The sequence below is a fragment of the Martes martes genome, assembly GCF_963455335.1.
Source record: "Martes martes genome assembly, chromosome: 3".
Lineage (NCBI taxonomy): Eukaryota > Metazoa > Chordata > Mammalia > Carnivora > Mustelidae > Martes > Martes martes.
Window position 1 is genome coordinate 70,468,312 of NC_137890.1, and position 13,709 is coordinate 70,482,020.

The 13,709-nt window shown below is 36.3% G+C and overlaps 1 protein-coding gene across 1 annotated transcript in view; it reads right to left on the reverse strand.

The window, feature by feature from the left end:
* FRY (FRY microtubule binding protein) overlaps nucleotides 1-13,709 on the reverse strand; it is a 260,339-nt gene that overhangs the window by 151,863 nt on the left and 94,767 nt on the right. Inside the window, exons 8-11 of the mRNA XM_080799698.1 lie at nucleotides 12,601-12,769; nucleotides 9,619-9,711; nucleotides 9,425-9,523; nucleotides 7,702-7,803 (exon numbers count right to left, since the gene is read on the reverse strand). Coding sequence (XP_080655824.1) covers nucleotides 7,702-7,803; nucleotides 9,425-9,523; nucleotides 9,619-9,711; nucleotides 12,601-12,769 — 463 coding nt within the window. The remainder of the gene's footprint in view (nucleotides 1-7,701; nucleotides 7,804-9,424; nucleotides 9,524-9,618; nucleotides 9,712-12,600; nucleotides 12,770-13,709) is intronic.

Consider the following 13,709-nt stretch of genomic DNA (forward strand, 5'->3'; position numbering starts at 1 on the left):
GCCAGGAGAGATCATATATTAGGCCACAAAAGAAGTCTCAATAAGTTTAAGAAGATTAAAGTTATATCCAGTATCTTTCCCAACCATAGTACTATGAAACTACAAAACAATTACAAAAAGAAAATTGGAAAAATCACAACTATGGGGGAAATTAAACAACATACTACTGAACAACCAATGGGTCGATGAAGAAATCAAAGGAGAAATTTTAAAAATACCTTGAGATAAATGAAATGGATAAATAATAATGCCAAATCTATGGGACACAGCAAAAGCAGTTCTAAGATTATAATGATACAGGTCTATATCAAATAACAAGAAAAATATCAAGTAAACAACCTAACTTTAAACCTAAAGTGACTAGAAACAGAACAGTTAAAACCCAAAGTTACCAGAAGGAAGGAAATAATAAAGATCAGAGTGGAAATAATGAACTAGAGACTAAAAAGACAATAGAGAAGATCAATGAAACTAACAGCTGGTTCTTTGAAAAGATAAACAAAATTGACGAGCTTTTGGCTAGACTAAGAAAAAAAGAGAGAGGGCTCAAATATATAGAATCAGAAAATAAAAAGGAGAAATTACAACTGACACAAAAGAAATACAAAGGATCATAAAGGACTATTATGAACAATTATATGCCAACCAATTAGAAAACCTAGAAGAAATAAATTAATTCCTAGAAACATACCATCTTCCAAAACTGAATCATAAATAGAAAAATCTCAATAGAGCAATTACTAGTAAAGAAGTTGAATCAGTAATTAAAAAACTCCCAACAAACAGAGGTCCAGGACCAGATGGCTTCAACCAGTGAATTCTATAAAACCTTCAAAAAAGATTTAATACTAACCCTTCTCAAAGTCTTCCAAAAAATTGAAGAGAATACTCTCAAACTCATTTTATGAGGCCAACATTATCCTGATACCAAAACCAGTTAAGGACACACATGAAAAAGAGAAAATTACAGGCCAATGTACCTGATCAACATAGATGCAAAAATCCTCAACAAAATATTAGCAAACTGAATTCAATAATACATGAAAAGGATGCACCATGATCAAGTGGGATTTAAGCCAGGGATGGAAAGATGGTTCAACATTTGTGAATCAATCAACATGAAAAACCATATTAACAAAATGAGGGATAAAATCATATGACTTCTCAAAAGATGCAGAAAAGCATTTGACAAATTAAATATCCTTTTACGATAAAACAACAAACTGATACAGAGGCAATGTACCTCAAAACAAGAAGAGGTGATATATCACAAGCCCACAGAACATCATACTTGATGGTAAAAAACTGAAATCTTTTTTAAGGTCAGAAACAAGACAAGCATGCCCATTCTCACCACTTTTGTTCAACATAGTATTGGAAGTCCTACCCAGAACAATTAGGAAAAATAAATAAAAGTCATCAAAATTGGAAGAAAAATGTAAAACTACCATTATTTGTAGATAACACAATTTAATACATAGAAAATCCTAGAGACTCTACCAAAAAGGTTAGAATAAACAAGTGCAGTAAAGTTGGATCATACAAAATCAATGTACAAAAATCTGTGGCATATTTATACAGTAACCACAAACTATCAGAAAGAGAAATTAAATAAAATAAATTCCATTCATAATTTCATCAAAAAGAATAAAATACATAGGAATAAATTTAACCAAGGAGGTGAAAGACATGGGCATTATACTGTACTATTTTCTGGGAAACATGGTACTTACTGAATGAGGCATTGTTAGCAGTGATGTACGTATATTAACTAATTTTCAACCTGTGCAGTAGATACTGTCATTGTTCTCATTGTGCACAGAAAACAAGGCACAGAAGGGCTAATAAGTGGTAGTACCAGAACTTGAACCTAGACAACCTGGTTCCAGTGTCTTGGAAGCATTAATTTTTTTACTGTGGTTTACTATTATATGGAGACCACTCCAATATGCTACTGGTGCCTCCTAGATTGTACTCTACTTGAAAACATTGTCTTTGTATTTCCAATAGGGGCTAAAGCAATAGGGGTTTGATGCATATTTTCAGGATGTAAACACTTTAGAATGTGTCTCAAAACACTGATTTGGGTCAAAAATCTCTACATTAAGATTGAAGGACTCTTCACTCATTGTAATCTGCTTCTCTGTTAATTAATCAACAAAATATATTAATATATTGTGGCTCTGAGGTTACACTGATGCAAGTGTTCAAGAAACTAGTAAGCTTCAGAGTGAATCTTCCTCTCCTCTCAGTGCTGGTCACTGACACCTTCATATGACGTCAGCCAGCCCAATAACATGCCCACCTTCTTTAAAGTTTGCTTTTGATTTAGTTAAAGCAATTCAGTGTTAATAGTAACAAGTAGGGAGAATTGAATTCACTGGCAACTTGGCCAATGAGAACCAATGTTTCTCAAGGTCCACCAGCCCAGCATTTGCACTAAGTCACCTGAGCCTCTTATGAACATGCCTTGACTGCACTCAAACATTTGAAATCAGAATTTCTGGAGGTAGGTCTCGAGAAGCTGCATTTGTAACAGGCTTTTTTAGAGAGTCTGGCGCATGTTAAGGTCAAGTTTTATTGACAGAGACTGATAAACAATTTTAGCCATCTTTTGATCTTGTTATACTCAACTACCTTCTATTTCTCTCTTCTACTTCAGCTAGAGCCATTGAAGTAAATCTATTTCTTTCTGTCATATTCCCTTACATATCATAGTCAACACCTTTCTTTTTCCAGGCATTTCCTTTTAATACTTGAATCAATTTACTCTGATCATAGTTCACTTTTTCATGACCATATTACCCAAAGAACCTATATGCAAAGAACACAGGGTTAGGATAACCTCAACACTACTGAACCAACAATTTATGCAGATTATTTTCTCTTCAGTGTCTGAATAAATAAGAAACTCATGGAAAGTAATACCCTTGTCAGCTGATTACAAATTTTTAAGCTCAGTTTATATGCACTGTCAGAATTTACAAATTCCACTTTGAAATGCGTCTTGAACACATATGAAAGATAGATGAAAAGAGATTTTCTCAAGTTTATAGAAATGAGGTTAATATTAAAGCAGAATAACTGCTTCTAGAAAATTATTATTTAAAATAGCCAACACTATATTATTTAAATTGATTCTTAAAAAGAGAATAGTAGTTGTTTTAAAATAATTGGTCCATACATTTTAATGCATTCTACCAATGGCTGTGGAATCCTTAATGTATTACTTAATGTCTACTCATTGATATAAAGATATCATTAATTATCTTACTATTATATGAAAAGTTTAAGAAAAGCACTCCTTAAACTTCATTGTGATTATTACACATAAATATACATTAAGTGCTGAAGACAAGTTTCAACAAATATACGGCAACCACAGTTTTTGAGATTCTTAATGGAAATCAAAAGAGCTTCCTTGTACCCTCTCTCCCCCGTTCCTCTTGAATGTGTTGTTCTCTGTCACAATATCCTACTTTATTTACAGCAGTTACCAATATCTGATTTGTTCTTCCTATGTGTTTACTTGTTTACTATCTGTCTGTCCCACTAAATTACAAGGTCTAAGAGGTGGGAGAGTGCTACTGTCTCATTCATCACTTACTCCCAGCACTTGGGCAGTGCCTGCTACACTTCATGTAAAATACTTTAACCAGCTGATTGACTGACTGAATGGATGCATTCGAGTCCTAGCATAAGCAGTGACTGAGATGAAAGAATCATTTTTAATTCTGTATTATCTAGCCTTCATATACAGTATCGTTCTTGAAGCAAAATATTAAGAAAAAAAATGATATCCATGAAAGCATAGGGAGAACTCAGTGGAGCTTATGACACTATCATGATGATCCACAATAAAGCATGGAAACCTCCTGCCACTGGCTTGGTTCATAAAAGATCTCCAGTTACTGAGAGATATTGTTGTTAGTAAGTATATAGCAAACACATTTTTTAACTCTTAAGGTTTCTTTTATGGTTTTGTTTCATTTTTATAATCTGGACCTCTGGTATATTATATTCACTATCATAAAACTTTAAAAAATTAAAAAATTATTCCAATTGTATCCATTTTTAAGGCTGAGAAACTAGCACAGTTATTATAAATATTTAATAGATACTACATGTTAAAAGAACTATTAATAAACAGTCACAACAAAAAATAAGTACTATTAAATCTAGTTTCAAAACATATTTCCTTTCTTCAGAATTAGGTGTATTATGGTAGACATGAAGGAAATGTATCAATTTTTAATTGCTCAGTATGTTCAGATTTGACATTAAATATATAGAAGAAAAAAGTATTGGTTACTACTAAGCAAGAGTTCTTGAAAGATGTCAGTGTTGTGGTAAGAAGATGCCGTAAATTCCCCATCAACTCACAAGGGCATATTGCTAATATATGGTTGACCTTCTTCACTAAGTGTAAATAAAAACTCCAAGTTTGTGTTACCCAAGTAGCCTGCTCCCAACAGACTGACTCTGAAGATAAACCAGGGCACTGACATTAAGAGCATTGATCTGAGAGCTTCTTTACTTTGAAAGCAGCAGATTTTTCACACAGACCCTTCTATTTTGCTATTTGTCACGCTGCCACCTTGATGACTCCCCTCTGCAGAACACATCCAATATGGCTACCAAGTTCAAAATGTAGGGTTCAAACATTAGGTTCATTATACTTAAGCATGTGTAGGGAAATGGGACACAAGGAGGGTAAGGGTGCCGGAAACAAAAAGGGGGAGAAGTAAATAGGGAGAAGAGTTGGTCTGCTGGTCATTATGAAATGATACAGTTGGCTCGAATTCTCATAAAATACTGACACTATTCAAGACAAAGTATACTTCCGAAGCCATTTTAGTTTTTCCTCATGGATTATTTGTAAGTTGGTTTAGAAGGTTTTCTGTATATTTATGACATTTTAAAATGGTCTCATTTTTAAAAAAGAGGATTTATTCACTTAGTACTTTAGAGAGAGAGAGAGAGAGAGAACATGAAGGGGAGGGGCAGAGGGAGAGGGAAAAAGAGAATCCCAAGCAGATTCCCTGCAGAGTATGGAGCCTGAGGTGGTGCCCCCTCCCACGATCCAAATGGAAATCAAGAGTTGGAAACTTAACCGACTGAGCCCTCCAAGCACCCCTAAAATGGTCTCATTGAATCTCTACTGGGTTTAGTTCTAAATATATACGATACCATTTTATTCCGAGGGTAACTTATCAAGGATCTTTTTATATCTTTTAGCTTTGGGGTGATGAATTCCAACAATATATTACCCATAAAGTAAAATATCATTGCCTTAACTTGGCCTAATAACTATCTCTTTCACGCTTCATGGGGTCTCGAACCTTCACAAATGGCACAAATATCTCTCGACTCTCAACATTTACATCCCTCACTGTGTCTATCACGCATTTTGAAACTTTGTTATATATCTGCCACTGAAATGCTAAACTCCTCAAGGACAGAGATTCTATTCTCCATCTAGTTTTAATACAGTCGACTTTCCCTATATTCCCCCCTTACAGCACCTTCCCTAGCACATCACGCAGTGGGTACTTCATACCTACTGGGTGAACTAAATGGAATTCTGGAATTTGAGTCATCTCTATACTACTCCCTCTATATATTCTTTCTGATCTCATCATGGCCATTCTCCTAGAAATCCTAATGCTTGAAATGTCTGCATAGGGATACACTATTAGCTTGTAGTCTCACTTCTCTCTAGGGCCATTTATAACCCTGTTATTAAGTCTTTCTGGTAAGTTTTGACTAAAGCACCAATATTATAACTTTGAAGCAATTATGTTCCAAACTAAGATTATGCCACTTTATTTCAAAATATCTACTTTAAACAAAAAATTTTGGTTTTTTGGCCACAACAATAAATTTTCATACAAAGTATTATTTTAATTCTAACTAAAATTCATTGCAAACATAGTATCATATACACAGAAAAATGCACTGTAAACATTCTTAATTATGTCTCTCTTTTGTTTCGAGCAAAATGACTATTTTCTACCTGTGTAAAAGGTAAATGAACAAAAAATATTTTTAACTGGAACTAATAACTGAATAACTTAAAAGTGGACCAAACAACAACAAAATGACATTGGGCTCTGTGTTAGAGATGTATTATAGATGCACAAATCCTTAAGTAAAATATCGGAGAATGCCCATTATATAATAGTTGATAACCCTGAAAAGCTTTTTGTTTTTCAGAGTACTTAAAAGCTTAATTCTATCCCCTGCCACTATATTTCACTGCCAATTTGAAGAAAATAAATGATTCTAATCTTGGATTTCATAATCCATGCTTAAAACCGCTCTAATGCAGATTATGGGGTAATTATGGTAAATGCCAAAATAATATAATTAATCTTAACCACTTCACTAAATTAAAGTGCCTTATAACAAAAAAGCCAGGACAACATGTATAAGCACATACAGTATTGTATAATTAAGGATATTTCAAAAATTCTAAAGCAGCAAATATCAAACTTGTAGAAGAACTTTAAGACACAACTGGATAAAACTAGAAAATATACACTGTTTAAACTTCCATTAGGGTTGACTTTCACTTAGTTGTCTTATATCAGCAAGTCACTAAAACTTAAAATACGCTTAGCCATTTAGAAGTTATAAAGCCAATTTTAAAGCTAATCATTATAGTAGTTTTAACTGTAGGTTCCTCAGGTTTAGAAACAATGATGTCCCTCCTCTCATCATCACGCACCTGTGCTGCATACCCACCACAGTACTTGCTCAGTGAATGGCTAGGACTGATGGACTACCATGTGGCTTGAATAGAATACCTTCAAATAATCACAGATCACAATGACAGGAAATGAGTATTCTCTGTGACTGGGGTCAATCCTCCCACAGAAAGAACTTTTTCCCCCAAATATTTTCCTAGACTGCAGGGGGCAGAGAATGGCTGCAGGAAGGAGAGGTGAGCATCTGAAATCAATTCACATGGTTCTGCCAGTGAAGTGTGGCCTCTCTTTTTTTTAAAATCAGTTAGATAAAATGCAGTATTTAATGCACAGACAAGGGTATTTAATTCTACCCCGAAAACGATCCTTATTAGAAAAGATTTATTTCCCCAGATTTGGAGTGATATCTCTTATCCCTGGTTATCTTCTAAAACTGACTCTATTTGGGGCACCTGGGTGGCTCAGTTAGGCTCAGGTCAGGATCTCAGGGTTGTGAGAACAAGTCCCCTGTTGGGAGTCTACTTGAGATTCTCTTTCCTTCTCTCCCTCTGCCCCTCCCCTGGCTTGGACTCTAAGTAAGTAAGTAAATAAATAAATAAAATCTTATATAAAATTGACTATATTTAATAAAGAGAACTCTCATTAATATTCTTTCATTTTCTCAAAAGCGCAGGCTAATTCCCCTGCAGACATAAGGAATCGCTCTCAGAAGCACATGCACCAGTCTCAGACACATATCTTGTGTACAAAAGACTTTTTTGAGGGGCTCCTGGGTGGCTCAGTGAGTTAAAGCCTCTGCCTTCAGCTCAGGTCATGATCTCAGGTCCTGGGATCGAGCCCCACATCGGGCTCTCTGCTCAGCAGCAAGCCTGCTTCTTCTTCTCTCCTTCTCTGCCTGCCTCTCTGCCTACTTGTGATCTCTCTCTGTCAAATAAATAAATAAAATCTTTAAAAAAAAAAAAAAGACTTTTTTGAACTGAGAAATACTAACTTTAAGGTTGGATAAGCAGTTGTTGAGGAAGACGTGCCACCTGTTCAGGAACAGCTGTTTCTGACTGACGCAGAGAAGGCAGGTCACCAGGGGGTACAAGGCCTGGGGAGAAAGAAGGTGAGGTCATGAGCTGATTTCTATTTCAACAAACCAGGTAACACACGTTCTCTGGAATTGCTACCTCTCTCTGTGGGCCAGAATAAACAGGACGCTTTATAACACAAGGCTCAGAGGGGCCATGCAGAGGTAGGCATTTCGCAAACGCCTTCTGACAACGATGGAGGTGGAATTATCTAGAATTTTAAAGTGTATAATAAGTTTCATGTATAGTAAGTGGAAATCTGATTTACTGATTTAGTCTTCACTTAAGAATTTTAAAAACAAACTCATTATCTTAGATCACTCTCAATCATCAGAGAGAAAGCAGGAAGGCACACAGATTTTAAAAATGTTATTGGGGTTTTTGCTCATAAACACCTACTAGCTTGTCCTTGTCTGAGAGGTGGGTGTATATATTTTCTTTTGCATGCAATCTTCCTGTAATTAAGGAAGATTCCTAAAAGAAATGTTATTGCATTGGTAAACTCCACCAAGACAAATTTAACCACAGGAGGAATTTGCTTACGTGTGAATAAACAGAGGTGCTACTGTGCTTTTCCTGCCTAACTGGGCTGGTTTCCCACAGCAACTGGAGAAGATAGACAAGCTAATGAGCGGCCACCCAAAAAATATATATGCAGCCCCCATCACCATTCTGCTGAACCAAACATACACCTGGATGGTGCCCAAAGAATTAAGGCTAGGGAAAATTTAAACAAAAATAGAACTGGCTCATCCATTAAGGTGAATTAGCAAAAAACAATTGCCACAAAGAGATTTAGTGCTTCATGGACCATTAACTTCATTTTTTTATTCACTTGCTTTTAAACTGACTTTGAACTATGCTACCATTGAAGCAGACAGTGAGGACATCTGTCAGCACTGCCAGCAAAGCAACTCTGAACATTAGCTCAAATAATAGTGGCGATGCTCATACTTTGAAGACTGGCGTAAATCATGCCAATTAACCAGCTACCTAAGTAACCTGCTTCCTCCACACTATCACAATTGTGGCTCACATGCCGCGTGTCCATTCATAAACCAGAGCTTTTTTTTTTTTTTTTTTTTTTTTTTCTTTTTTTTTTCCACTGAGGGCAAAAGGTTGTGGTAATTGAGAAGACTTTTCTGTGCTGCTGCTCTTCAACACAAAAGCTTTCCCAACTACTGTTTTCTCAGCCTTCTGAGAATCTTTCCTACGGGCAACTGTCTCTTTCCCAACTCCCTTTGCTGCCTGCTTCCATTTTGATTTTGAATATCAGGATAGGAACAAACCAGTGAAGACCTCTGGAGATTGAAAAAGGTAAACTGTTATTATAAACTTTGACTTTTAGATTTGAAAAAATACTCAAAATTAAACAAAAATCAAGTTAAGCCACTCTTGAAAATAAACAACAGAATCTTAGGACAAGAAGGGTTGTCTGAGGTGACACTGTCTAATCCCCTCATATTATTGGGATCCGGTTATGGTCAATGTTAAGTACAAGCTCCAAATTTTGAAATGCTCCCTCTTTTGGGCGGAGCTGCAGGTAATGCTCCCATCTGGGGGACCTTTATGACGCTCAAATAAATTTCAGCCTAAGGATTTTAGCCTCTGCAGTTTTGCATTCTCTCAAGAGTTACTAACCAACGAATGCTTCTTTCGAGAAGAAAGTTCCAGCGTGGTGTCATACAGGCTTTCAACAAAGTTTCTAAGGCAGGGAACATTTACTTCATTTTTAACAGCCTAAAATAGAGATGCATGTTAATATTATATTAATGAAATTGGTGATTCTCTAATCCAATTTGAAGTTCTTAAAAAAAATAAAAACATTAACTCACCGCAGCAACTGGGACAAGAATTTCAACAAAAAGCCCCGCCAAGGCGTGCTTGATATCTTTGTCTTTGACCTCAAGGAAATAATGTGCGCATTCCTAGGAAGTAGAAAAAAAACATAAAGGAGGAAGAATAGATTGAAATGTGCACAGAAAATGTCCTTAAACAAACTGAAGGAAACAGCTCTTAATTCAATCATACACACTAACATAGTATATTCCTTAATCCATTAAAGAAAAATCACTGGGTTCTAGCATTTATACTTCAGTTCAAAATGGTCTCAATGACATTTTGCAAAACTGGTTTTCTCAGTCTCCTACTTCTCCTACTATGCTGAAAGGACAAAGCATCTACAACCAGGAACAATACTCATCCGCTGACTTACTGGTTGATTCATTCAGACATATGCTGCTGATAAATTTCTGTTGACCACCTACTGTGCATGGGGCCCTAGGTCCTTGATTAACCCACAAACACAGATCCACAGGGAAGGTAAACATGGTAAGGGAGGCAGAAGATATTAAACTTATTTTGGGACCTGTGACAGCCCCAGGCACAGAGCTGTTTACTTCTTAGCTCTGACATTTTAGGTGTGTTTATTATTCAGATAGTTTCATAAGCAAGTCTGGAATGCTTCCCTCCCCCACCTCAGGCAAGAAACCCTTAGAATAGTTCCTCAAGCAAGGCGGTCTTTGCGTGTGGACTGCTATCTATGAAAGGGTATTTCTGGTGGCCCAGAGAATCATTTATTAGGAAAGCTGACCTGTTGAGAATTCCACCAGCCCCTTTCTCCTTCCTGGCCTTTTTGATAATAATTCTTTATTAGGTATTGTTTTCATGGAAGGGTCTAAGCCTACACGTGTTTGTGACGATATGTAAATATTTATATTAGCTATTATACTTAATTTCAGTCAACATTGGGACCACTGCCAATAAAAGTTAGTAAAATCCCTACTCTATTGATTCTATACTAAGACAACATTCCAAGAAAGGCACTGCCAACATGGAGTCATTGAGATGGTTTCCCCAGTGCAGAATGGAGCTTCATGCTTCCTGGAATTATGGCCCTTTTCCTACATAATTTTATATATGTGTGTAAATACTGTTTCAAGTCATTATTCAAGTACATAGATACATGAATTATTCATATGAGAGAGGGATAAACATAGTTAACAGTTACTAAGTGCTTACCATGTACCAAGAATCCTCAGAACCACCTTCTAAGATTAGTGCCATTATTATTGCTCTGCACAAAGGTAAGTGAGGTGGGGAGGGGTTAAGGGTGACTTGCCCAAGGTCAACACACTGGTAAGTGCTGAAGTTTGAATTTAAACCCAAGAAGTTTGATACATGGCATATATTCTTCTTCTTCTTTTTGTTTTTAAATAGCTTCACTGAGATATAGTTCACATGATATGTAATTCACCCACTTAAAGCATATGATTCAATGGCTTTTAGGATATTCACAATTGTACATTTTTTAAAAAGATTATTTATTTATTTATTTGACAGAGAGTGTGAGAAAGAGAGCACAATCAGAGGGAGTGGCCCAAAGAGGGAGAGGGAGAAGCAGACAACCTCCTGAGCAGGGAGCCTGAAGTGGGGCTCGATCCCAGGACCCTGGGATCATGACCTGAGCTGAAGGCAGATGCTTAACCAACTGAGCCACCCAGGGCCCCCACAATGTACCTTTATCACCACAATTAAATTTAGAATTTTTTCATTACCCTTCAGAGAAACTCTCTGGTCTTTAGCAGTCATTTCCAACCTCTCTAATCACATTCCCCTCCTCTAAGCCCTACACAACCACCAATCTTTTTTCTGTCTCTATGGATTTGCCTATCCAAATGGAGTCATGTAATATGCAGCCTTTTGTGTCTGACTTCTTTTATTTAGCATAATATTTTCAAGGTACATACATGTACTGTGTAGCATGTATCAGTACTTCATTCCTTTTCATGGCCAAATAATATTCCCTTAGATGAATATACCACATTTTGTTTATCTAGTCATCAGTTGATGACCATTTGGGCTGTATTCACTTTTTTGTTATTATGAATAGTGCTGCTATGAACATTTGCATTCAAGTTTCTGTGTGAATGTATATTGTCATTTCTCTTGGATATATCCCTAGAAACATGGAATTGCAGGATTATACACCAATTCTAGATCTAACCATTGAGGGACCGCCAAACTCTTTTCCAAAGTTGTTAGGGCATTTTATATTCCCACCAGCAGTGTACAAGTGTTCCAATTTCCCTACATTGTACCTACACTTCCTGTTATCTGTCTTTTTGGTTATAGCCATTTCAGTGGGTATGAAGCAGTACAGTCTATATACCTCATCCCTATATCTAAGCTTGACACTGATAAAGACCCTCACCAAACCTAGTTTCCAGCAGTACTAAAGAAAGTTTCATAAATTCTAATAGAGCCTCATGTTCTGCAAAATCCACATTAGCAACAACTCTTCTGTTAGTATGTAATGAGAAACACTGCATAATTGACACCTAAACCATATGTATGGTTTGGTTGATTTTTAAAAAACTGATTCTCTTAAAAAAAAAAATAAAAAACTGATTCTCTTTTATAGTAGGAATACAAAGTTTTCCACATTATTTAAAGTTCGGATGTCTATGAATGTTTAAACAGCCACCTCGATGCTATCAATTATAAAAAGCAAAAAATCAGCTATATTTTATGCATAGATCAAAATGTAGCTGATGGGTCAAAAAGAGAAAAAAGTCCACCAAGAAGACATTCCACTATATACCCTACTTCAAAGGTGATATGAAAGTTTAAAAGTGAAATTATCTGCCTGCAACTCTAGCATTTGGCTACAAAGCACGTTATGCACTACTGAGGAAAAAGTAGGACTTCTTTACATTGTCAAGTGAATGGGCTTTCACGTACCAAGTCAGTCGTTCTGATGAAGGGAGTTGTTCAGGCTGATAGCCCCTGGTTCTCCTGCCCAAGATGTTACCTACCTGCATAAACTGAAGAGAAGCCTCAAAGTCCTCCACGGGATACATCTTAATTCGAAAGAATTTCATCCCCATTATCAAGCTGATAATGCTCTGAACAACATATGGGCTCTGCTCTTTGTGCCGTAATTCCTTGAGTTCTGCCATAAATTTCTTCTTCACAGCAGGGAATCTAAAAAGAGAACAAGAGTGGTTTATCAAATAATGGGTATGAAAGTGACCATAATGGAGGCCTCTAGTGTCTAGGAGTGACAGGGCACAGTGACAGGAGTCCTTTGAATTAGTTGAAGAACATGGCTGTCATTTTGTAAGGATCTGCTATGTGGGATTGGGCAAAGAGTACAAACCTCTCCTTCTCTTAGTCTATAAGATGCTCAATGTTTCCTTCAGTCAGGGAGAAGATCCAGGGTTACTCAGACCTTCTTAAAATGGCCTCGCTCTTAAATTGAGCACAACAAAAAGCTGCATTTCCTCAGGCTGGGCAATTTCCAGCATACCTGCCAACCCCAAGGACCTGAAGTATGTCTAATTGTAAGCATCTGAGCAATAGCAGAGGCCTGTTATTTGTGACAATGACAGCAAATCATGCCAAGAAATAGTCCTAATCCATTTCCAGAGTTTTCTATTGTTGTTTCTTTCATGCTTTTTTGTTAATGATCATTGTAAAAAATGTTTTTAGGTTGAGGAGAATCTAATAATGAAAAAACTCAAATCAAATCTAAAAGATTGAATAAGCATTTTCTCCACGCATGGGATGTTACAACTAAAAAGACACAGTCTGCAAGGAGCTTGAGGCGTCTGTATAAACAGTAAAATAGTAACAATTAATAATATTAATTACAACATTATCATATAAGATTATAAAAAAGAATAGACCCTAAGAGGTTGGAAAATAGTAGCAGATCTGCAAAGTACCCAAGGTAGAGGAACATATACATAAAAGCTATCCTAACTATTTCTGAAATGGCTAGTTAAAAGAAAAAGGAAAGCATTCTAAAACTCATTGTGTTTTGCTTCCTGAAACAGTCAGTCTGGGATTCCACGTATGTGAAAAGGTCAATTAGGAGCAAGGCATGATTAAAGAGGGTTATTATGATTATAAAAGTTAAAGG